Genomic DNA, 22,880 nt, shown 5'->3' on the forward strand with positions numbered 1-22,880 from the left:
GGGGGGGGGGGGGTGGATTGTGAGATCCCACCTCGATTGGAGAGGGAACGAAACATTCCTTATAAGAGTGTGGAAACCTCTCCCTAGTAGACGGTGATGTGTAACGGGCCAAAGTAGACAATATCTACTAGCGGTGGGTTCGGACTGTTACAAATGGCATAAGAGCTAGTCACTGGTCGGAGTAGGGCTAGATCCTCTCCACAGTAGACGCGTTTTAAAATCGTGAGGTTGACGGCGATACGTAAGGAGCCAAAATCGACAATATCTCCTAGTGGTGGACTTGGATTGTTACACATGGTATTAGAGCCAGGTTCCAGGCGGTATGCCAGCGAGAACGCTGAGCCCCTAATGGGGTGAGTTGTGAGATCCCACATCGATTGGAGAGGGAACGAAACATTCCTTGTAAGGGTGTGGAAACCTCTCCCTTGTAGACACGTTTTAAAACCGTGAGGCTGACGGCGATATATAACGAGCCAAAGTGGACAATATCTGCTAGCGGTAGGCTTGGACTGTTACAAAACTACTCTCAGATCATTTTGTTAACGAGCAGAGCTCTGTTTATTATTGTAATCATCATTTAGCGTGATGTTATATGCTTCAATGATGAGATTTTCTTCCTAAAATAGTGAGAATTAAGTGGCTACATTCAATTCAATGCAGGCTCCAAGGACATCAAGGGCAAGCTTAGTGAAAGGACGTTCCCAAGCTAATGCTATGGCTCAACAAGCCTTAATTGCACATTGGCAAAGCATTGTGAAAAGTTTAAACAATTACTTGAAGATCATGAAAGCAAACTACGTGAGTCTCGAGTTTAGCATCATATACTATCAATTCATCATCTTTATAGCAAGTTCAACCGCGATCTTATGCCCGGTTTTGACAGGTACCTCCGTTCCTCGTCCGCAAAGTTTTCACTCAGATATTTGCGTTCATTAACGTTCAACTATTTAACAGGTAATGTAATTGCATTGAGTATCTTGCTGGGCAGACATCAAAATTTTCTTTTTTTCACTTTAAGGCGTTCCATTTGATTTGTTTTGCAGCCTTCTTTTGCGGCGTGAGTGTTGTTCGTTCAGCAACGGAGAGTATGTGAAAGCTGGGTTGTCTGAATTAGAACAGTGGTGCTCGGAAGCAACCGAGGAAGTACGATCCGTATAAACAAAGTGAATCGATTCCGTTGATATTGTTTATGTGTTCTTTCTAATGATCTTCTCCTGTGCAGTATGCTGGGTCTGCCTGGGATGAACTGAAGCATATTAGGCAGGCTGTTGGATTCCTTGTAAGATCATTTAAATAAGCTTAGTTCTTCAGTAATCTATGATTTTGGCTAACTTGTTTATGATTTGGGCTCTGTTCCTTCTTAGGTTATTCATCAAAAACCCAAAAAGACATTGAATGAGATAACAAAAGATCTCTGTCCTGTTAGTGATTCCTTCTTAATCTCTTGTTTTTCAAATGATTTCAGCCTTTGATTTAGTGTTCTTACAGATTTTCATGTTTTTATACACTGTTCTTCAGGTGCTTAGCATACAACAGTTATATAGGATTAGTACAATGTACTGGGATGACAAATATGGCACACATAGTGTATCTTCGGAAGTACGTTAACTCGATGGAATCGGGTTTCTCTTAGCTTATAAATTACTGTTCTGTTTAGTTGAGAAAATGTATCTCGAATTCTCCTTATTCTGATACCGCTCTTTGTAGTGCAGGTTATTTTGAGTATGCGAATTTTGATGACTGAAAACTCCAACAATGCTATTAGCTCATTCCTGTTAGATGATGATTCTAGGTACAATCTTCATTCAAATTGCTATTGCTATTCAATCTGTATGGTCTGATCTGTTTCTTGTTGGTGCAGTATCCCATTTTCTGTGGATGATATTTCCAAATCAATGAACCAAGTAGACGTAACAGACATTGATCCTCCACCGCTGATACGAGAAAACTCCGGGTTTGGGTTTTTGCTTCAACGTGCAGAGTGACGCCCTTGTGTTCATATACTCATTGTTTGTCACCATTCCATGTGTATAGTTCTATTAAATTCCATCCACCTAGCGACCGAGTTCAGATGGTCGTATAGGTTGAATTTATTTCGCCTCTCGTGTTATTTCAACGCTGAGAGGGTCTTCGTTGAGAAGCCGTGAAGCGAACACAAGTCCAGAAGATGATATCCGTTGCAATGGTCCTTGATTCATTTGGTTTTGGGTGCAGGGCTGGTTTTTAGGCCTCTTTTTTGGGTTAGTTTGAGGAAGAAATTTGTATCCAACTCCATGTAATTTTTCATTCTTTCAAGAAATAGGAACAAAAACGTTAATATATCCTCTTGATTGCATTTTTTCTCTTTTTGGGGGCTTTTGGTACAGTTTTTTGTGATCTTGTTGCCCATATGGCTTAGTAATTATAGGCACCAAGATCAAAAAGGCTGGCCAGGTAAATCTAAGAACTATGAGCCGAAGAAAAGGAAGCAGTAATATTCTCATTAATCAAAAGGTATAACATGTCCAAACCTTACCACTGTTTGTGATGCGTGTGGATTAAACAAATGAAGTAAATGCAAAAATCTTGAACGTTTAAAGTATCTATTCTTCACAGCCATTCTCCAATGTCTATGAGATGGAAACACAAATGAAAAACAACTACTTGATCACTGATATAGCAGCTGATTATGAAAGCTTGTAAATACAGAACTTACAACAGTCTTGGATCAACATTGATATATATATATGTGTATATGTATGTTTGAGAGAAAGATCGAACTCGTACCAGTAAGCGAAAACCCGTGTGAGCATAATGGCAGCTAAGACTGCAAGGTTTCCCTTGAAGCAGTGTCGGTGACGATTTCGTCTGCTGCAGGAACTGGGGGATGATTTTGATCGTCTTGAAGTGGCTGTGTTTCTGTTTTCTTCTTCTCCTTCAGAATCACCTGCCTTGGCATGACCTCTAACAAAAAGCTTCCTCCATTCCAGACGGCGGCTGAGACCTTTAGCAGCTGGAAAACGACGTGCAACCGATAGGACAAGAAGATTGGAACAGCCAATGCCATCGTCAATACTGTAAATATGCCTTGGAACAAAATGTACATGAACAGACGATTCTGATCTCCAAGCAAACCACTTAACTTCCACCATACATTGTTTGTTTTCTGTGCCCTTTTGGACAGTTCCCTGAAAAACCATAGAAAGGGTATCAGCATGACTCAACACAAATGCAAATGCTATGGCTAGCAGTTTAATTGATTTTTGGTCACACAGGGAGGACCTGTATGAAGTCATGACTTCGGGATCTCGTAAGAACCTTTGACGACGCAACACGTTGACAATCAGAAAGTAAAGAATCTGCCAGAGAGTGTAAGCAACCAAAGGAACTACAAACAGCCATGTCCATAAATATGACTTGTCCTCTACATAGGGCCATGAAGCTCTGCGGGAAGTTTTTTCAGGATGCATGGCTTCAAATGTAGCCTCGTTCCACCATCTAATGGTGAAGAAAACCAAACCTGGAAGAGCAACGTCGAGTATATCATTAAGTGATAATACCATAAGGCACCAGAAATATTAACTTGCGAGTTCAAGGGTCAATTACAGCATCACACACCAAACTAAAAAAAAAATTGTTATTAAACAAGGGCTACATCATTAAATGATACTACAAACAGAGCACAATCTCTGTTGTTGGTGATTATAACTTTGAAATTCTCGAATATTCGTGCAATAAATGGATCCTTCACAGCATTGGAAACGTAACTTTCAACTATCAAGTACCAAGGCTTATGCTCAATTATTGCCTAATTCATGAAACTATGTTCTAAAATCTGAAAAGAAATTAAATCATGAATGTAAATTACATATGTTTCATCAATCGAAAAGTAATTGTTTTTTTTCAAAAGCTGACAGATGCAGGCATATCAGAGTGAGCAAAAGATAGACAACACAGATTGAACAGAGCTTTGAAGACCGACATAATTATTTTCGTTGGTATCTGTTCATATACAGAGCACCTTGAAGCAAATTACTTCGTTTATAAGCAATTTCTTTGGTAATCAAAAGGAACCCTTTAATTAGTTTTCTTTCCAGGTAACTTCTGCTAGAAATGTTAGAAGAAAGGAAGAACATACTCACCAGGAATTAGATGTATAAGAACACTAACTATTTTATCAAAAGAACTAAAAACCAAGCTACAACGCCAAACAATGATCGCCCATGCTAATGGTCCCTACAGCAATAGTTAAAATGTCAAAATGGAGGTAAGTGAATTAAATTTCCAGTCAGGTTACAGAACAGTGTAATACTAACCTCTGCAAATGCGAAGCAAATCATGAAAAGTTTTTCATTTTTTGGATACAGAAGAAGATCAACAATGAAAATCGTGTTTGCATAATAGCAAAAATCCTGAATCAGGAACATCAATATGTTAGCTCCTTGACTTGAGAGGCTTCTTGATGATATACAATCAAAATGATAGTAGCTATTCAAGCAAATGAATTTTAGGTACATTGGAATCCTATTAAAGGGTGTGATCAAAGGAAACATCCTATCAGAAGCGAAAAGCCAAAGGAAGAGTTTCCAATTGACATTCATCTATTAGCAAACAATATAATCTAGATATTTAAAAATTGTCCGACTCCAGTTCTCGAGCTCGGGAATCACCAACCCGTTTCCTCCATTAGACCCAACCACGTAGCATGCTTCTTCATAACTCCACCAAACATGCTGCTGTAGTTACTTTACCCAAATCACATTTAAACATCCTAATACACTGAACTTTTAAACATCTTGTAACAGACTAAGCCCACCACTAGCAGATATTATTCGCTTTGGCCCGTACCGTATCACCGTCAGCCTAACGGTATTAAAACGTGTTTGCTAGAGAGAGGTTTCCACACTCTTAATGCTTCGTTCCCCTCTCTAACTGATGTGGGATCTCACAATCCACCCCCTTTAGAGGCCCAACGTCTTCGCTGGCGCACCGCCTAATGTCTGGCTTTGATATCCAAAGCCCACCGCTAGCCGACATTATCTGCTTTCGCCCATTACGTATCACCGTCAACCTCATGGTTTTAAAACGCGTCTGCTAGGGAGAGGTTTCCACACCCTAATAAAGAAGGTTTTGTTCTCCTCTCCAACCGATGTGGGATCTCACACGTCTCCTTTCCATCCACACGTTGATTCAAGTCCATGGCATCTTCTGGATGGGGCTCATAACTGTTTGAAAGCCAACTAAATGATCTACCTCCTTCTATGGTTGCTAGAACCCAAGCTTCTAAACTATATCCAAGAAAATACCACTTATCCAAATCCAGCGACTATACGATTAAAAGTATCTGAAGTGTCAACTAGACCATGATTTCATAGTGTCTAAAAGAACGTTTACAACTTCCATGGAAGAGAAAAAGAGGGGAAATGAAGGGAAAAAAAAAAACAAAAGATTCAATGCTTACCAAAAGGTAGTAGTGCCATTTCTTGAACCGATAGTATATCCAACGAAGAGGGACAAAGGTGACATAAAAAAAACAATATACATATGGAATATCCTGAGGTCCTGATCAGAAAAATAACCAAAAAAATTGAAGGAAAAACATCAATCTTGCAATAGATAAAGGCATCGCAATCGATTGATTCAGATCATTTTACTCACTCGCTCCTAACAGGAAGCAAAATCCTCCGAAACCAAGAACTCCGACCAAGTGCGTGACCTAAAAATAAGTAGAAAAACGCGCGCAAAGTCAGATTCTAGAAGAAACAGAATCGAAACGATTAGAAACGAATCATTCTCGCGATGGCGGTAAATCGAAATCCAATAACATGAAAACAGTACTATTGAATCGGTTCGGCAATACAGTGAGAGTCAAACCTTGTTAATGAATCTTTCGTGTTCTTCGGCCTGCTTAGCGATCTTAACCGCCTGTTTGGATATGATCTCTTTCGTCTGAACAGCTTGTTTCGATAGCATCTCCTTCGTTTGCGCCATTTTCTGCGAATCGAATCGTCCACAAACCAAAAACGCAAAAAAACCGAAAGCAAATCATCAGAAAACAGCATCGACAAATTGAAAAAAGTGAAGGCAAAGGAAAACAAAAACAAAAACAAAAACAAATCAGCACACCTTGGATCGTTCCTTCAGCGCCTGCCTAACCTGTTGATACGAGTCTCCATCTGTATACTCCAAGATATGTTCGTTCTGCGCCATTTTTTCTACCATACAGAGATTTCAGAAACAAAGAATCGGAAAAACGAATTTGCAGAATGGTATAGAAGGAATACAATCTCTAACAGGAAGAAGGCCAGCCCTCGATTGCTGTCGAAACTATTTTGCTCAGATTTCAAATGCAATCCAAAAGAAAAACTACTCCGACAAAGATCTTCGTGTGATTTCTTAAATTAATATCCCCGAATTCCGAATTAAAAAGAATATATACATTGCGTTACAGATTGAAGAACCCGTGAATCCTATTTTTCACATTTCTAGAACCTACCAATCGGCAATCAATTGGAACACAATTAAAATCATACAAGATTTTATACCTTGCCTCATGAACTAATTTATGCATCTATTAAATGATATGATAAAATTAAATAAAAATAAAACTTATAACAATAAATAACAATGCAACCTAAATAAACACCTGATTTAAATACAAGTTCAAAATTTATGAATTTAATATGATTTATGTGTTCAACAAAATTATATTACATAAATACAATAATTAAAGTATGGTTTCCAATCCATTATAAAAGCAACTAATAAGTAATAATTTTTTACTAACAATTAAAATATATGACTTATTTGGATCCGATCAGTTCGGTTCGGTTGGGTTTGGATGACTTCAGACCATCTTAAGTCTGAACTTTAGGGTTAATTGAGTTGCTAACTCGAGCAACCCGAATAGAGTTCACAATCTAATTTAACCCAACCCAACCTTGATTGGGTTGAGTTGAACTTTAGGGTTAATTGGGTTGGTGATTCGAGCCACCCGAATAGAGTTCAGAATCTAATTTAACCCAATCCAACCTTGATTGGGTTGAGTGATCGGGTTGTTTTTTTTTATATATATTCTTTAAAAAAAAATAATTCCAATACATATTATACTAATAACTAAAATCTCGTAAAATTAAAATATAAAATATTCACATACAAATATCAAATATTTTAAATTTTTATATTAATTTTAAAAGTAGAGTTAGTTGGTAGAGTTACCTCGCTAAAAAAATGTCTAACAGCGAACATTTATAATTTAAGTTAAACAGTCTGGATCCCAGTCAGATGAACATCCTTATTAAAAAATGTAAACTTATTTATTTTGCATTTTATTAATAAGTTAATATGTTTATTATTTATATTATATTTTGTTACCCGTTTTTATAACATAGATTAAAATATTGATATTATAAAATAAAATATTTGATGATAAAAGTAAACTTGATGTGATGTTTCACGAATGAGCACCAAGTGGCTTCATTGATGACGTAAGTGTTTTCTGATTGGTCAATGACTGTGTATTAAGGGACACGTGTCAGATTTAGATATAGATGCCGTTCACAATCTTTCATGCACTCATTGCATGCCACGTAGCTCTTACGTGGCAGTAGGAGAACAAAAGCTAGAGCTCTATTTAAATATATTTGGTTTTTTTGCGTTAAATATATTTCAACTGTTTGTGATAGATAATTATTAACTAAAACTAAACCGATATTGTTAATATTTTAATTAAAATATTGAATCCTATTATGCAAAATGTATAAATACTTCCAAAAGATTATAAATTTTCATTCTAAATTCTTTACTGCACAATCAATCAAAACTCTCCACGTGGAATTTAAGGGTGACATGAGTTACATTAGTAAATTCTTTTAGATCAATCTCAAATTTCGGATGGGTTAGACGGGTGATCGAGCAACCCAAAATTGTGACACAACTCAACCTAATCTTCTATTTTCGGGTTGAGTTGGGTTGGGTTGTCAAGTTAAAAAAAATAAGTTTAGATTAGCTACTCTGATTGGTTGAGAGTGCCACCAAGAGCAATGTGCAACAGTGAGTGACGAGAAGCGTGCAGACAAGTGGGATTGGGAATTTTGCAAGCCATAACTGTAACGGTCGAAATCCACTGCTAGCAGACATTGTTCTCTTTGGGCAACAGTGAGTGACGAGAGTGACGAGAAGCGTGTAGACAAGTGGGATTGGGAATTTTGCAAGCCAAACTGTAAACCAATTTGAGGCTCAGCGTCTTCACTGGCACTCTTTCCTTCCTCCAATCGATGTGGGACCGCCACCAAATCCACCCCTTCGGGGCCCAGCGTCCTTACTGGCACACCGCCTCGTGTCTACCCCTTTCAGGGAACAACGAGAAAGCTGGCACATCGTCTGGTGTTTGACTCTAATACCATTTGTAACGGCTTAGATTCACCGCTAGCAAATATTATCCTCCTTGGGTTTTCCCTTTCGAGCTTCCAGGCTTTAAAACGCGTTTGCTAGGAGAAGGTTTCCACACCCTTATAAATGGTGTTTTGTTCTCCTCCCCAACTAATGTAGGACATCACACAAACAATGTGCAGCTGTGAGCAATACAATCGTATCAATGGTGTGGCATGGGCCTGCGATGCAGTGGTGCACGGGAGCGGTGACAGCATTGCAAAAAGAATTAGAAGTAACCCTAAAATGGAAGGTTGAAGCTAAGAATATATATATATGATTGTATCTTTTTATAATACTCGGTTTGATTCGGGTTGACCCGAATCTTTTCTTTTGAACTTAAAAATCGAATTGAACCGATTCCATTCTAGAAAAGATAACTCAACTCAACATTAGTGATTAGAGTTCAGCTGATAAGGTTGAATTTTTAGATTCGATATACACCCTAATTGATATAACCTATAACCAATAAGTTAACAGTCTTTATCTGTTCAGATTGACCCGTAACTTGTTGACCCATAACCTCTATGTTACAACGACCTTATTACAAATATCAAAATGAAAGCCATAAGAAGTAAACATAAAATTGGGAACAAACCAAATCACAATTGCCCTAATTCTTCAAACACTCGAGCACAATGCTTCCAAGCTTCCCTTCATTAATGGCGTCCACCACTTTCTCAATATCTTCTCCAGGGCTCACCTTCTTCGCTCCACTGAGCAGCTGAGTACCTACTTCAGTCCTCACAAAGCGATAGATCGGGTAAGTGCTGCATTTCTTGATTCTATTTTCCACTAAGAATTCACCATTCTCAAATCTCCCTCTCGCATTTTCCACATCGTTTTCCAATTTCTCCTTTAATTCCTCAAGAAACCCCGGGATTTGCTTGAAAATTGCAATGCCTGTTTCGTTTCCGTTCTCGTTTTTGGCTGTTGCAATCCCTTTCAGCGCTCTTTGGACTAGAACTTCCAGTAATTTTGGGATTAGGGCGTATGAGGTGTTCGTAGGATCGTCGATGTAGGAGAAAACTGGTTCGCGATCGATTACTTGCAATAGATCTTTCTCGCAGAATCGCGATTCGGTGAGAGATCCGTAGTCTGTAACGTATAGTGTTCTTCTGATTGTTTGTAGAACTGCGTTTCTCACAACTTCCCTCATATTTTCTTCTTGTTGTCTTAAATCGATTGCTTGGCAGAGCGCCACCATGTATGTAGCGGACATGAGCTTGAGAATCTCGATGGCTTCGGCGGATTTTCTGGCTGAGATTAGACCTAGAGAGTTAACATCTTGATTGTGTTGTTCTGCACTCTGGACATGAGTTGTGACAGGGTTTGCTAAGTATTGGAGCTCGGAGCAATAAGCAGCCATGGCGATTTCTGCACCTTTGAAGCCGTAATCCAAGCTAGGGTTTGGTCCACCGCTCAAATTAGACGGCAATCCATTGTTGAAATGATCACAGACGAGTTCGGAGAATTGGGCGAACATTAGCTTACCAATTGCAGCGATGGCGATTCGGAGATTATCCATGGAAACTCCGATTGGGGTCCCTTGAAAGTTTCCTCCGTGCAGAGCCAGATTCCGGCTGACATCGATCAATGGATTATCATTCACAGAGTTGATCTCCCTTTCAATCGAATGGGTTGCCATTCGAATGACTTCGATTTGAGGTCCAAGCCATTGTGGGGAAGTTCGAAGTGCATAGCGATCTTGTTTTGGCTTAGTTAATGGGTTGTTTTCATGGCGGATTTTTGCTTCTTTCATGAAGTCGCTTTGGTTCAAGAGTAACTCCATGGCTGCGGCGGACTCAATCTGGCCAGGGTGATGCTTGAGTTTATGAGTCAATGGGTCTGCAAATTCTGGCTTCCCGAGCATGGCTTCACAGAACAAAGCAGAGAGAACGACGGCTAAAAGAGCCAAGATATTGGCGTCGTAGCAAACAGTGGCGGCCACGGCCGACCCGACAGCGGTTCCGTTGACAAGAGCTAAGCCTTCCTTTGCTTGAAGCTCAAATGGGCCTGCAATTCCAGCTCTGTTGAGAGCTTCCATGGCAGTGATCTCATCCCCTTCAATGGTGGTAACCTTGGAATTATGCCTTCCAGTGATAACCCCAGCAATATAAGACAATGGAACAAGATCTCCAGAAGCTGTGATTGTCCCTCTCAAAGGCAATTTAGGTACCAAATTCTCATTCATGAGCTTCACCACAGCTTCAAGAATTTCCCAACGAATACCCGAGTAGCCTTGCATCAATGTGTTAGTTCTAACAAGCATGGCTGCCTTTGAGTATCCAGATGGAAGATTATCCTTTCCAATAACTCCAGCATTGAGGAACCTAATGAGTTCTGTTTGGAGGTCGGCGGCTTTGGTCGTACGCCGGTGGGAAGTCGAACCAAAACCAGTGGTAACTCCATAGATATCAGTTCCACTAGAGATTTTCTCAGCAACCCATGTTGCACTTTTGGCCACACGATCATGAGCCACAGCTTCATTCAAGTTTACCTTGACATCGCTACGACGAGCAATGGCAGTGACCTGAGCGACAGTAAGGGTGGCACCTTCAATGTCAACAACTCGAGCATCTTGAAACTCCGATAGCATACGACAAACCTCCTCAAGATGGGTGTGGCTGAGAGCGTTCGCAGCCTTGTTCCAGTAGTCAGAGGGCGAAACGAAGGAAAATGATTTCGATTGAGGAACGGAATCGGGTTGGGAGAGAGGTGAGGAGCAGAAGAATTCAGAGTTGGCCATTAGAAGAAGAAGAAGAAACTAGCAAAGAAGAAAGGGTGAGTGAGTGCACTCAGAGAACAGATTCTTGGATGAGTTGTGGCCTTTGGAGGAAGAAATGGGCACGAATTTATAGCAAATTTTGACCGTTGGTTTCTAACTTCTTGTCGAAGTTGAAGATGAACTTCTTAGAAAAGTTGCAAATCACAGAACCTTCCCTTGCATGAGAAAAGAACAACCCTATTTATTTTTTTTATTTTTTTTATTTTGCACGGTAGTTTCTTAAAGAAATTCACCATTAATAAATCTTAAATTTAGTCTTCCAAAATTAATTTTTATTAAAATTTGTTATACAGTAATATTAATAATTTTCATGCAATAGATTAAATTTAAAATTTATTACAAGTTTTAAATTATAAGGGCTAAAATGTTATTTTAACCTATTATTTATTATTTATAAAGTATGTTATAAAAACTATTGCAAAAAGTGAACTTTTAATTTTCAATTTTCTAATATAATTTATATTAAAAATATAAAACGTCCTAATAAATCTAATAATATTTTATAAAAAAACATATAATATAATATTAATATTTTAAAAATTATTTATTTATTTAGCGGGGATAGGGATAGGGTCGGGGATTGGAGTAGGGTCGAGAATATATACTTTTAAAATAATAGTAATTGACAACCTCCTTTGATGTGACATGACATTTCTATGTTTTAGTTATATATGAATTTTGCCTTCACATTTACCATCTTTTTTCTGTTTTCTTTTTCTGAAATTCCATGATTTTTATGATGTTTTTTCTTTTCAAATTCAATGCCATTTTTAAAATGTGATTTTCATTTTTCACCCCACAAATAATATTAAATTAGACTTCGAACAAATAAATAACATTTGATAAATACTTTTTTTTTTAAAAAAAAACTCAACCAAGTCGTGTGCACCTCAATAACTTCACGAGACAACTACAATATCCTATAATATTTAAGTGTGAAAAAAAAAACGTGAATGTTCGGACCTGTTTATAACAATTATATATCATTGAATAAGGGATTAGTTTTAAGTTAATTATTTTTTATTTAATATTTTGGATTTAAATTATTTAATTTTCTCGTAAGTCAACATATATTATTAAAAAAAAACGAAATTGTTAGGGAGTTTCTCTCCTTATTAAGTGGAATCTTCCAATAAATAAAAAAATTTGCATAAATTCCAACCATACTGTAACGTCTCAGATCCACTGCTAGCAAATATTGTTCTCTTTGAACTTCCTCTTTCGAACTCCCCTCAAAGCTTTAAAACATGTCTGGTAGGGGAAGATTTCACACTCTTTTAAATAGTGGTTTGTTCTTCTCTCCAACCAATATGGGACATCACACACATATATAAATAAGTCAACTCCAAAAGCACGTGCATATATACAAATATACATACCTAATTTTTTTCATTAAAAAGTTTATTCCATAAAAATTAACATAATTATGTAAATTAAAATGATGGTAATTACCTCATTATTAAGTACAATATAAATTAAATTTTCAAAGGCATAAATCCGTCATAATAATAAAAAAAAATTAAAAAATAATAATAATTTTCCAAGTCTTTGGTGGAACCCACCCCATGGAAAATCAAGTCCTAGCTAGGTAGAAAATATGTGGATATGAATTAAATAATATATATATTAGAAATTTCCATTATTTTTCTTCCTAAAAAAGAAAAGAAAAAAAAAAGAAAAAAAAGGGTCAATTCCATGTGAAGTTGCCCAACAATTTCTTTGCAATTTCAAGCCTATGATAAATCATTGTTAGGTAGAAAATATGTGGATAAGAATTAAATAAAATATATATTATAAAAATATCTCTAATATATATATATATATATATTCTAATTTTTATTTTTTTAATAATACTCTTCGACTTTTAAATATATTTACCGGTAGAAGTTATTAGTATTTTTTAAAAAATACTCTTGTTTTCGGTACCACGTAAAAAAAATATATTCATAAATTTTTAAAAATAACACTCTTAATATTTATAAAAATAAGAAAAATAAAAAGGTCGTGGGTATTTTTAAAATATTAATGGTAAAGATATTTATTAATTTTTTAAACAAATAAAAATAATTTGGGAAGTTATTAAAAAAAAAAAAGTAAGGATATTAATAAAAACATATTTATTAATTTCAAACCTAGTATAATTCCTTATCGTTCATTGTGGGGGCCACTAAAAAATCATTTTTATTTTTAAAAATTATTGTTAATTAAAAGTAGGTACAATATTTGTCGTTCTCCACGGCAATTAATTTTTTTTTTTAATAAAGAACACAATTATTATTTTTTTATTTTTTTGTAATTTATAAGAAGTCCTAGAGTTTTTTTTTTTTTAATTTTATATTTAATAAGTACATAACTAATTTTAAAAAAATAATTTATTGATATTTTAATATGAAATAATATGATATATTGATATTTAAATACAAATTCATAACTTTTCAATTTTGTGTATAATTAATAAAATATCTAACCATTTTATTTTATTTCTTAATTACAGCTCTTGATATCTACTTAATAGCTAATAAATTTAATTTAAATTTTCAATATATTAGTTTCCATAAATATTAGAAAATACAAAAAACAAAATACCAATAACTAATTTAAAATTAAATTAAAACAATTAGTTATTTGTTTTTAATTAACTAAATTAAACTGCAAAATCAAGAATAATTGCAGCTGATTATATATATATATATATATATATTATATATATATATAAATAAATAAATAAAAAATAGTATCTCTGCCTTGGCTTTCTTTTCTTTCTTTTTGCATTTTAAATTATCATACAATTAAAATTAGTTGGAATCCAAATAGTTCATATCAAATGGCACTCTGACTCTCTGCCATACATACATACATACATGCATGCATGCATATATATATAGAGAGAGAGAGATATATATATATATATATAGAGAGAGAGAGAGAGAGAGAGAGAGAGGGTGGAAAGAAGGAGCCTCCGAGTTAATGTTTCATTACTACTGCAGCACATTCCGTTTGCTCTGAGAAGCCTGAACTGCAGCCAACTTCTTACGATCAATTTGGAGAAGAAGACCAAATCAATGTAGTTCTAAGCCCCATTTGCCAGCAACTCATCTGGTGCCAAAGGCTGTGAGACCAGTATAACAACACAAACCATCAACAATCGAAGGCAAAATGTTCTGTTTCGTCGAATGAAGGCTAGTGTTTATTACATAACGGTTAAGAGATGCATTGTAGGAGACTAAACCTAATGCTAGCAGATATTGTGTTCTTTGGATTTTTCCTTTTGGCTTTCTCTTAAGGTTTTAAAATGCGTCCGTTAAAGGAGAGGTTTCCACGCCCTTTTAAGGAGTGTTTTGTTCTCTTCTCCAAACGATGTGGGATCTCACAATCCACCCCTTGAGAACCAGCGTCCTCACTGGCACACTACCCGGTCCCTGGTTCTAATACCATTTGTAACAACCCAAGCCCACCGCTAGAAGATATTGTTTTCATTAGGGTTTCTCTTTCGGTTTCCTCTCTAGGTTTTAAAACACGTTTGTTAGGGAGAGGTTTCCACACCCGTTTAAGGAATGTTTCGTTATACTCTCCAACCGATGTGAGATTTCGCAATCCACTTCCCTTGGGGGCCAACGTCCTCGCTGGGACACCGCCCAATAACTAACTCTAATACCATTTGTAACAGTCCAAGCCTACCACTACAGATATTGTTCTCTTTGGGCTTCCTCTCAAGGTTTTAAAATGCGTCTGTTGTTGAGAGGTTTCCACACCCTTATAAAGAATGTTTTGTTCTCCTCTCCAACCGATGTGGGATCTCATAATCCACTTCCCTTAGAGACCAACGTCCTCGCTGGTACACTGTCCGATATCTGGCTCTGATACTATTTGTAACAGTCCAAGCCTATCGCTAGCAAATATTGTCCTATTTGGGTTTTCCCTTTTGGGCTTCCCCAAGGTTTTAAAAAACGCATATGTTAGGAAGAGGTTTCCACACCGTTATAAGGAATGTTTCGTTCCTCTCTCCAACCGATGTGGGATCTCACAATCCACCCCCCTTGAGGGCCAGCGTCCTCGCTGGCATACCGTCCGGTATCTGGCTCTAGTACCATTTGTAACAGCCCAAGCCCACCATTAGCAGATACCGTCCTATTTGGGCTTCCCCTCAAAGTTTTAAAACGTGTCTGTTAGAGAGAGGTTTTCACACCCTTATAAGGAATGCTTCTTTCCCTTCTCCAACCAATGTGGGATCTCACAATCCACCCGCTTGGGGGCCAGTGTCCACACTGGCACACCGCTCGATGACTGGCTCTAAGATCATTTGTAACAGCCTAAGCCCACCGCTAGCAAGTACTATTCTCTTTGGGTCTTTCCTTTCGGGCTTCCTCCAGATTTTTAAAACGTGTCTATTAGAGAGAGGTTTCCACACCCTTATAAGGAATGCTTCGTTATTTCCCTCTCCAACCGATGTGGGATCTCATGTGCACCAATCGCTACTTCCAGAAACACGAAATGATGAAACAATAAAATGACGAAAATGAAATGTAATGGGTAGTCCAAGGTTCAGTAATATGGATGAACATTCGAAAAAACATAAATGAATTGTACAAGTGCTTCCCAGATTCAGAAATGTAGATGAATCTAAATAAAACAGGACAAGTCAAGCTAGCTGCATTTAGTCCACAAAGAGTGTTTCATCATCATGTCAGCAAAGAAATGCTTTCATCTTTAACTAATCTAGTTCATGTAAACCATGCAAAGACTTTCTATTTGTTTCATTTGAATGACCTATCGACCCGAAATAAGAACTGGGGAGAAAGGAGTTCGATCGTTAGTTATATTAAGAAATAATCGAACCTTTGTCGTCGCCTGATGGTTCACGTTCTCCGTTCTCCGGTACGTTTTGATCAAGGAACTGCTGTATTGTTCTCCAGTAATGATCGCCACCAGCTACCCAAGTGTCCATATGCATACCGGAGAGAAAATCGACAAAGAGACAACGGTTATTATGAGCAGCTGCTTTGGCGTACAGCCTCTGCATGTGGACTGGGGGAACCATCTCATCTTGTAATCCAGATAAGAAAAGAATTGGCTGCTTAATCTGTAGAGATGATATCAAAGAGAGTTACTTACCACTGAAGCAAGCAAATAATGTCAAAAATATAACTCGAGTGTTGTAACAGCTCAAGCCCACTGCTAGTAGATATTGTCCACTTTGGCCCGTTACGTATCGTCGTCAGTCTCACGGTTTTAAAACGCGTTTACTAGGGAGAGGTTTCCACACTTTGGAATGTTTTGTCCATGTGGGATATCACAATCCGCCCCTCTTAGGGGTCAGCGTCTTCATTGGCACGCCGCTTGGTGTCTGGCTCTGATACCATTTGTAACAGCCCAAGCCCACCGCTAGTAGATATTGTTCGCTTTGAACCGTTACGTATCGCCATCAATCTCACGGTTTTAAAACGCATCTACAAGGGAGAGGTTTCCACACTCTTATAAGAAATGTTTCGTTCCTCTCTCCAACTGATGTGGGATATCACAATCCACCCCTCTTGGGGGCCCAGTGTCCTCGCTAGCACACCGCTCGGTGTTTGGCTCTGATACCATTAGTAATAGCCCAAGCCCACCGCTAGTAGATCTTGTCCGCTTTGGCCTATTATGTATCACCGTCAGCCTCACGATTTTAAAACGCGTCTACTAGGGAGAGGTTTCCACACCCTTATAAGGAATGCTTTGTTCCCCTCTCCAACCGCTGTGGGATCTCACAATCCACCCCACCTTGGGGGCCTAACGTCCTCGTTGGCACACCGCTTGGTGTCTCGCTCTGATACCATTTGTAACAGCTCAAACCCACCCCTAGTAAATGTTGTCCGATTTGGCCCATTACATATCGACGTCAACCTAATGGTTTTATAACGCGTCTACTAGGGAGAGATTTCCACACCCTTATAAGGAATGCTTCGTTCCTCTCTCCAACCGATGTGGGATCTCACAATCCACCCCCCTTGGGGGCCAGCGTTCTCGCTGGCACACCACCCAGTGTCTGGCTCTTGATACCATTTGTAATAGCTCAAGCCCATGGCTAGTAGATACTGTCCACTTTGGCCGTTTCGTTTCGCCGTCAGCCTCACGGTTTTAAAACGCGTCTACTAGGGAGAGGTTTCCACACCCTTTTAAGGAATGCTTCGTTCCCCTCTTCAACTTACGTGGAATCTCACACGCGTGTGCTTTAGAAGTTGATTTAAATCACTATTTTTCGGATTAATACTTTAAATTGTTAAGCCCCACCTTACCAACTACGTCAATGGTGATCCATGGAGAACGCACAAGAAAATTGAGAACCTTGGGACCTTTTGAACCAGGGCCTCCAATAAACCATTTCAGAAAGGGTAGCAAAACTCCAGCCATATCCAAAATTGATGTAAAAGTATTTTCTAATATCAATGCAGCAACCTGCAATTCAGAATCTTGTAAACAACCTACAAAATGCAGAATAAAACGCACAAAAAAGCTCGACGAAGAACAACGTAAAGCCCTACGTGACATTATCATGATCCACAATGAATTACCCGTTTATGGGGTCAAATCAATACGTTCGAAAAAGCCATCAATCGAATCGCTTTTACGAAAAACACGAGACATCTAAGTCATACAAGTAAAAGGATATACAAGAGGCTATACACAGCTAACCGTAGCCCTCCTAGAAATACCTTATCGGGGTTGTTTTTGGTAAGAACTGATCCAACAGCACCCCCGAGTGATCTTCCGAACACTATTATTCTAGACGTGTCGATATCAGTCCTTTGAGAAAGATGATCCAATGCAGCCTGCTCAAGTAAAATAAAAGCATAATGTTTTTAAGTACACTTGTTGAAAAAACATAATAGAACAAATTAAGAACAAAGCACACCTGAGCATCTCTAGTAATTCCAAGCTGAGATGGATAGCCATCACTTGCTCCATAACTGCTTGAGGACATATGGCATCAGTGACCATTCCATTAAAGTAGCAGCAATATATATCAACTAACATATTGCTACTGAAATACATTAAAAGAACATACCCTCTGTAAGAAAGCATGAACACATTGCACTGTAACTTTTGTATCATGATGTGGACCATTTCGAGACGATGGGCAATGTCTAGAGCCGGAAGTCAAGGTCAAAAATAGTTATCGAACCCAAAAAACCATTAACATATTGTTAGAAATCACGACACTCTATAATGGTATGATATTGTCCACTTTGAGCATAAGCTCTCATGACTTTGCTTTTAGTTTCCCCTAAAGTCTCGTACCAATGAAGATAGTAATCCTTATTTATAGGCCAATGTGGACTCCCTCCCAACAATCCTTAACAATTCTCCCCTCGAACAAAGTACACTATAGAGCCTCCCTTGGGGCCTATGAAGCTCTCGAACAGTCTCCCCATAATTAAAGTTCTAGAGCCCTCGAACAAAGTACACCCTTTGTTTGACACTTGAGTCACTTTCTGACTATACTTTCGAGGCTCACGACTTCTTTGTTTGACATTTGAGGATTCTATTAACATGGCTAAGTTAAGGGCATGGCTCTGATACCATGTTGAGAATGACAAACCTCCACAATGGTATGATATTGTCCACTTTAAGCATAAGCTCTCATGGCTTTGCTTTGGTCTCATGCCAATGGAGGTAGTCAATGTGGGACTACTCATGTTCTTCCTCTTAAGTAGTCAACGTGGGACTACTCTTTTTAATAATCCTCAACAATCCTCCCCTCGAACAAAGTTTACCATAGAGCCTCCTCTGAGGCCTACAGAGCTCTCGAACAACCTTCCCTTAATCGAGACTCGACTCATTTCTCTGGAGCCATCGAACAAAGTACTCTCTTTGTTCGACACTTGAGTCACTTTTGACTACACCTTCGAGATTTCACACGTGCATCAGGAACAAAATTCTAGTCTAAGAAGTATGTATATTTAAACAAGCTAGAAAATGTAGTTAAACAATAATTTTCTCATATCTCATTCCATAAAGATGGCCATGACAATCAGGATACTTCCAGCATTCTCTTGGAAAAAAAGGATGGTGGGACCTGCAAAACAGCAGCACTACAATGTAAACCTTGAAAAGTTACCACACATTAAGGTAAAGATGTAAGCCCAAAGAGGGAAAAGAAAAATAAGAAGCATAAATTATGCTGTTGAAGGGGAAAAACAGACAAATATACGGTTAAAATAACCAGTAAAAAAGATAAATGAAAGATGAATATCCCCATAACGAATAAATCAATTGAAAACAAGCATGAATGAGAAATTCCACTTTAAAATTTAAGCACAACCGAAGAGAAATTTTCGATTTTCGTTCAGATCACTACATGTAATAGCCCAAGTCCACCACTAGCAGATATTGTCCTCTTTGAGCTTTCCTTTCGGACTTCCTCTCAATGGTTTTAAAACGCGTCTACTAGGAAGAGGTTTTTACACCCTTGTAAAGAATGCTTAGTTCCCATCTCCAACCGATGTAGGATCTCACAGTCTACCCCCTTCAGAGCCCAGCATCCTCGCTGGCGCTCATTCCCCTCTCCAATCAATGTGAGATCTCTTACTCCACCCCCCCTTCGGGGCCCAGCGTTCTCACTAGCACATTGCCCGGTGTCCACTCCTCTTCGGGACTCAGCGTCCTTGCTGGCACTCCGCCCGATGTCCACCCTCTTCGGGGCTCGGCGTTCTCGTTAGCACACCACCTAATGTCTGGCTCTAATACCATTTGTAATAGCTCAAGCCCACCACTAACAGATATTGTCCTATTTGGGTTTTTCCTTTCGGGCTTTCCCTCAAGGTTTTTAAAACGCTTCTACTAGGGAGAGGTTTTCACACCCTTATAAAGAATGCTTTGTTTTCCTCTCCAACCGATATGGGATCTCACACTACACGACTACCGTTAAAGAACAGTTATATTCCAACTCTATCAAACTTTTGATTCAAATCATCTACAACCACTTAGAGCCTTATATCAGCCACATGTTAAAGCCTGCATGAGTCCAGTAATCACTATGGCAGATGGAAATTCCACAAGATGTTAGAACCTCCAAGAGAAAAATCTCTATTTCTTAATTCAAAATAAGCCCCAATCCACAAGTATAAATCCAGCATGTGATACCCAGCAACATCAATACTAAATTCCATATTCATCCAATACATTGTTCTAATTAATGCAACATTTGAAAGAACTTTTACATTCCTAAGGACAAAAATGCAGTACAAATCAAGCTATCCAACAGTCTCTCACGCACCCCCACGAGATTCCCCTAAACAAGTACAACAACATCCCCTAGCAATACTATGAGATCCCACATTGGTTGGAAGGGAACGAAACATTTCTTATAAGGGTGTGGAAACATCTCCCTAGTAGATGCATTTTAAAACCGTGAGGCTGACGACGATGCATAACGAGCCAAAGCGGACAATATCTACTAGCGGTAGGCTTGGGCTGACTGTTATAAATGGTATCAGAGTCAAACACTGGGTAATGTGCCAGCGAGGACTTTAGGCCCTCAAGGGGAGTGGATTGTGAGATCCCACGTCGAGAACGAAGCATTTCTTATAAGGGTGTGGAAACCTATTCCTAGTAGACGCGTTTTAAAACCGTGAAGTTGACGGCGATACGTAATGGACCGAAGTAGACAATATCTACCAGTGGTGGGCTTGGGTTGGTTGTTACAAATGGTATCAGAGCCAGACATTGGGTGATGTGCCGACAAGAATGCTGGCCCCCTAAGTGGAGTGAATTGTGAGATCCCACATTGGGAACCAAGCATTTCTTATAAGAGTGTGGAAATCTCTCCCTACTAGAGACGATTTAAAACCGTGAGGCTAACAGCGTTACGTAACGGGCCAAAACAGACAATATCTATTGGCGGTGGGCTTGGACTAGGTTGTTACAAATACCCGAGACATCAATATTCTTAATCATCCTCAATTCCTCCAACACAAATGGATCCTCCACAAATTTTGAGCTAAACTTATCTACCACAGATTTGATTAACTTAAGCATCCAAACTTACTCGTCAATAATTGAACAACAGAGCATCCCAACAAATCTAATCAACACCCTGCATTTCAAACCACTACCTACAGAAGATAAACATAAAACAAAGCCATCTCGAGCACTAACCAAATAACCCAACGACAAAACAAAAACAAGATCCGACAGCCCCAAGTCCAGAAAGCAGCTCAGAGTCACAAAAAAACAGAACACACCCACATCACCTAAACCTCACCGGCAAAACCCATCAAAATTCAATCACGAAAATCGACAAAAAACCGAATGAGAAACAAAAAGAGAAGGATCAAACCTCGGCAATCGGGGAAGAGTTTGATGAACCATGAGTGAAGGCGGACACCATCAGAAGATCGAAGCCACACATCTTCATAAACAAGCCGAAGCCGAGATGGGTTAATCGCGTACGATTTAGTAAGCCCCGGAAGAACCGGCACATAAACCAATCTCTCCTGGAAAGCAACCAGTAACGCCATTCCAGCGACCACCAAGCCTCCGACGCCATAGAGTAACACATTCACATAAGAAACCATACTCGATCTCCCGTTGCCGTTGGGTTTTGTCGTTTTCCCTCGATTTGAAAATTGAAATGGGGAAAATTCAAGAGATTTTGGGGATTTGGGTTTGAAGTTCGGAGTAAAACTAAACTTTGGTTGATACTTAATTTGCCAATGAAGGGTTACACAGTGTGTGCTCGTTCGCGCTCCTCGCGCAGTGACATTGGCAGGCAATGCTTATGGCTATGGCGCCGCTCTGCGTGAGCTTTGTACCACACTCTACCAAACAAAGAAGGGTTTAATGAAGCTTTGGTTGCGTGGCCGAGGCTCCTTCAGTAATTTAACAAAAAGAAATGTATTTTTTTTCCAACTTTTCATTTTAGCGGGAAAATCCGACAATGAACAAGAAAAAGTTGTTCCTTAGAACATCAATGGGTTCCACAAAATGGCAAAAAAATGAGCAAACATTACCATATTATTGTACTTTGTGTACTAAAAAAATTACCAATTTAGTCCTTAAATTTTTTATTTTATATCTAATAAATCTAAATACAAATAAATAATAAATAAACGTCTAATAAAAAATATTTAATTATTTTTATTATTTTAATAAAATGTAGAAATTTATGAGGATCCCAACCTTTTCAAAAAATAAAAAATAAATAAATAACACGTGGACAGAGTAAAATTACAATATTGCCCCAATATAATATTGAAGGCCGTACAAAATAAAAATACTCATAAATTAATTTTCTAAATTTAATTACGAGACTTTAAAACATATAATATTTTAATTGACTGAGAATGTCTGGATAAATGTCAATTTAAGCTCAATTCATTCGTATTCTAATTATGATATTCTTAAATCTATGATTCGGAGAGTTATTAATTAGTACTACAAAATTCAATAATGATAGAATAAATAAATTTAGTTTTTTTTTCGGCTCGATCAATTAAAGTGTCAGTGAGTTATGTTGGAAACGGATCGTTCTTAATCTATAAATTTATAGTTTAATAAAATATAGTAAAATATTAGATGTTCAAATAATATGTTAATAGGATCATAACTCAACTACTTAAGACATATAATTTTTTATCATAAAATTAGATATTCGAATTTTTCGTGTTTATCGATGCTTGAAGTAAAAAGGTGGAATTATAAATTT

At 38.0% G+C, this 22,880-nt stretch overlaps 4 protein-coding genes across 5 annotated transcripts in view; 1 reads left to right on the forward strand and 3 right to left on the reverse strand.

Annotated features, from left to right (window-relative positions):
- Positions 1-2,337, forward strand: part of LOC111461569 (myosin-17-like) — a 16,256-nt gene extending 13,919 nt beyond the window's left edge. The window contains exons 32-39 of the mRNA XM_023105140.1: positions 661-798; positions 884-954; positions 1,044-1,143; positions 1,223-1,279; positions 1,365-1,421; positions 1,519-1,599; positions 1,713-1,792; positions 1,862-2,337. Of these exons, the coding sequence (XP_022960908.1) occupies positions 661-798; positions 884-954; positions 1,044-1,143; positions 1,223-1,279; positions 1,365-1,421; positions 1,519-1,599; positions 1,713-1,792; positions 1,862-1,985 (708 nt within the window). The 3' untranslated portion in view covers positions 1,986-2,337. The remainder of the gene's footprint in view (positions 1-660; positions 799-883; positions 955-1,043; positions 1,144-1,222; positions 1,280-1,364; positions 1,422-1,518; positions 1,600-1,712; positions 1,793-1,861) is intronic.
- A 110-nt stretch (positions 2,338-2,447) lies between these two features.
- LOC111461570 (uncharacterized membrane protein C776.05) lies at positions 2,448-6,489 on the reverse strand. The gene is made up of 8 exons (XM_023105141.1): positions 6,106-6,489; positions 5,854-5,973; positions 5,638-5,695; positions 5,441-5,541; positions 4,296-4,391; positions 4,122-4,215; positions 3,262-3,499; positions 2,448-3,167 (listed from the first exon to the last, which is right to left on the reverse strand). The coding sequence occupies exons 1-8, from the start codon at positions 6,199-6,201 to the stop codon at positions 2,801-2,803; spliced, it is 1,170 nt and encodes a 389-aa protein (XP_022960909.1). The 5' UTR covers positions 6,202-6,489; the 3' UTR covers positions 2,448-2,800.
- Positions 6,490-8,891: 2,402 nt separating this feature from the next.
- Positions 8,892-11,320, reverse strand: LOC111461649 (phenylalanine ammonia-lyase-like). Of its 2 annotated transcripts, XM_023105250.1 has the most exons (2): positions 9,241-11,320; positions 9,006-9,172 (listed from the first exon to the last, which is right to left on the reverse strand). In XM_023105250.1, exons 1-2 carry the CDS (start codon positions 11,156-11,158, stop codon positions 9,147-9,149), a joined length of 1,944 nt encoding a protein of 647 aa, XP_022961018.1. In that variant the 5' UTR covers positions 11,159-11,320; the 3' UTR covers positions 9,006-9,146. The 2 variants fall into 2 exon arrangements, with proteins under 2 accessions (XP_022961017.1, XP_022961018.1); XM_023105249.1 differs by having other exon boundaries at positions 8,892-11,320.
- Positions 11,321-14,011: 2,691 nt separating this feature from the next.
- On the reverse strand, positions 14,012-22,025 carry LOC111461450 (protein bem46-like). The gene is made up of 8 exons (XM_023104971.1): positions 21,513-22,025; positions 19,215-19,250; positions 18,240-18,318; positions 18,087-18,141; positions 17,887-18,003; positions 17,465-17,629; positions 16,034-16,277; positions 14,012-14,306 (listed from the first exon to the last, which is right to left on the reverse strand). The coding sequence occupies exons 1-8, from the start codon at positions 21,748-21,750 to the stop codon at positions 14,290-14,292; spliced, it is 951 nt and encodes a 316-aa protein (XP_022960739.1). The 5' UTR covers positions 21,751-22,025; the 3' UTR covers positions 14,012-14,289.
- Positions 22,026-22,880: the final 855 nt, after the last annotated feature.

This window comes from Cucurbita moschata, unplaced genomic scaffold (assembly GCF_002738365.1).
Source record: "Cucurbita moschata cultivar Rifu unplaced genomic scaffold, Cmos_1.0 Cmo_Scf00025, whole genome shotgun sequence".
Classification (NCBI taxonomy): domain Eukaryota; kingdom Viridiplantae; phylum Streptophyta; class Magnoliopsida; order Cucurbitales; family Cucurbitaceae; genus Cucurbita; species Cucurbita moschata.

What these genes read in the sequence shown, in the direction of transcription:
- LOC111461570 (XM_023105141.1), bottom strand. Translation starts at nt 6,201, where the DNA reads ATGGTAGAAAAAATGGCGCAGAACGAACATATCTTGGAGTATACAGAT. An exon ending in TTGCTTCCTGTTAGGAGCGA is followed by an intron (nt 5,542 to 5,637) that starts GTGAGTAAAATG and finishes TTTTCTGATCAG; the next exon opens with GACCTCAGGATATTCCATAT. An exon ending in AATGGCACTACTACCTTTTG is followed by an intron (nt 4,392 to 5,440) that starts GTAAGCATTGAA and finishes TTCCTGATTCAG; the next exon opens with GATTTTTGCTATTATGCAAA.
- LOC111461649 (XM_023105249.1), bottom strand. Translation starts at nt 11,158, where the DNA reads ATGGCCAACTCTGAATTCTTCTGCTCCTCACCTCTCTCCCAACCCGAT.
- LOC111461450 (XM_023104971.1), bottom strand. Translation starts at nt 21,750, where the DNA reads ATGGTTTCTTATGTGAATGTGTTACTCTATGGCGTCGGAGGCTTGGTG. An exon ending in ACTCTTCCCCGATTGCCGAG is followed by an intron (nt 19,251 to 21,512) that starts GTTTGATCCTTC and finishes GCTGTTTTGCAG; the next exon opens with GTCCCACCATCCTTTTTTTC. An exon ending in GAATTACTAGAGATGCTCAG is followed by an intron (nt 18,004 to 18,086) that starts GTGTGCTTTGTT and finishes TTACTTGAGCAG; the next exon opens with GCTGCATTGGATCATCTTTC.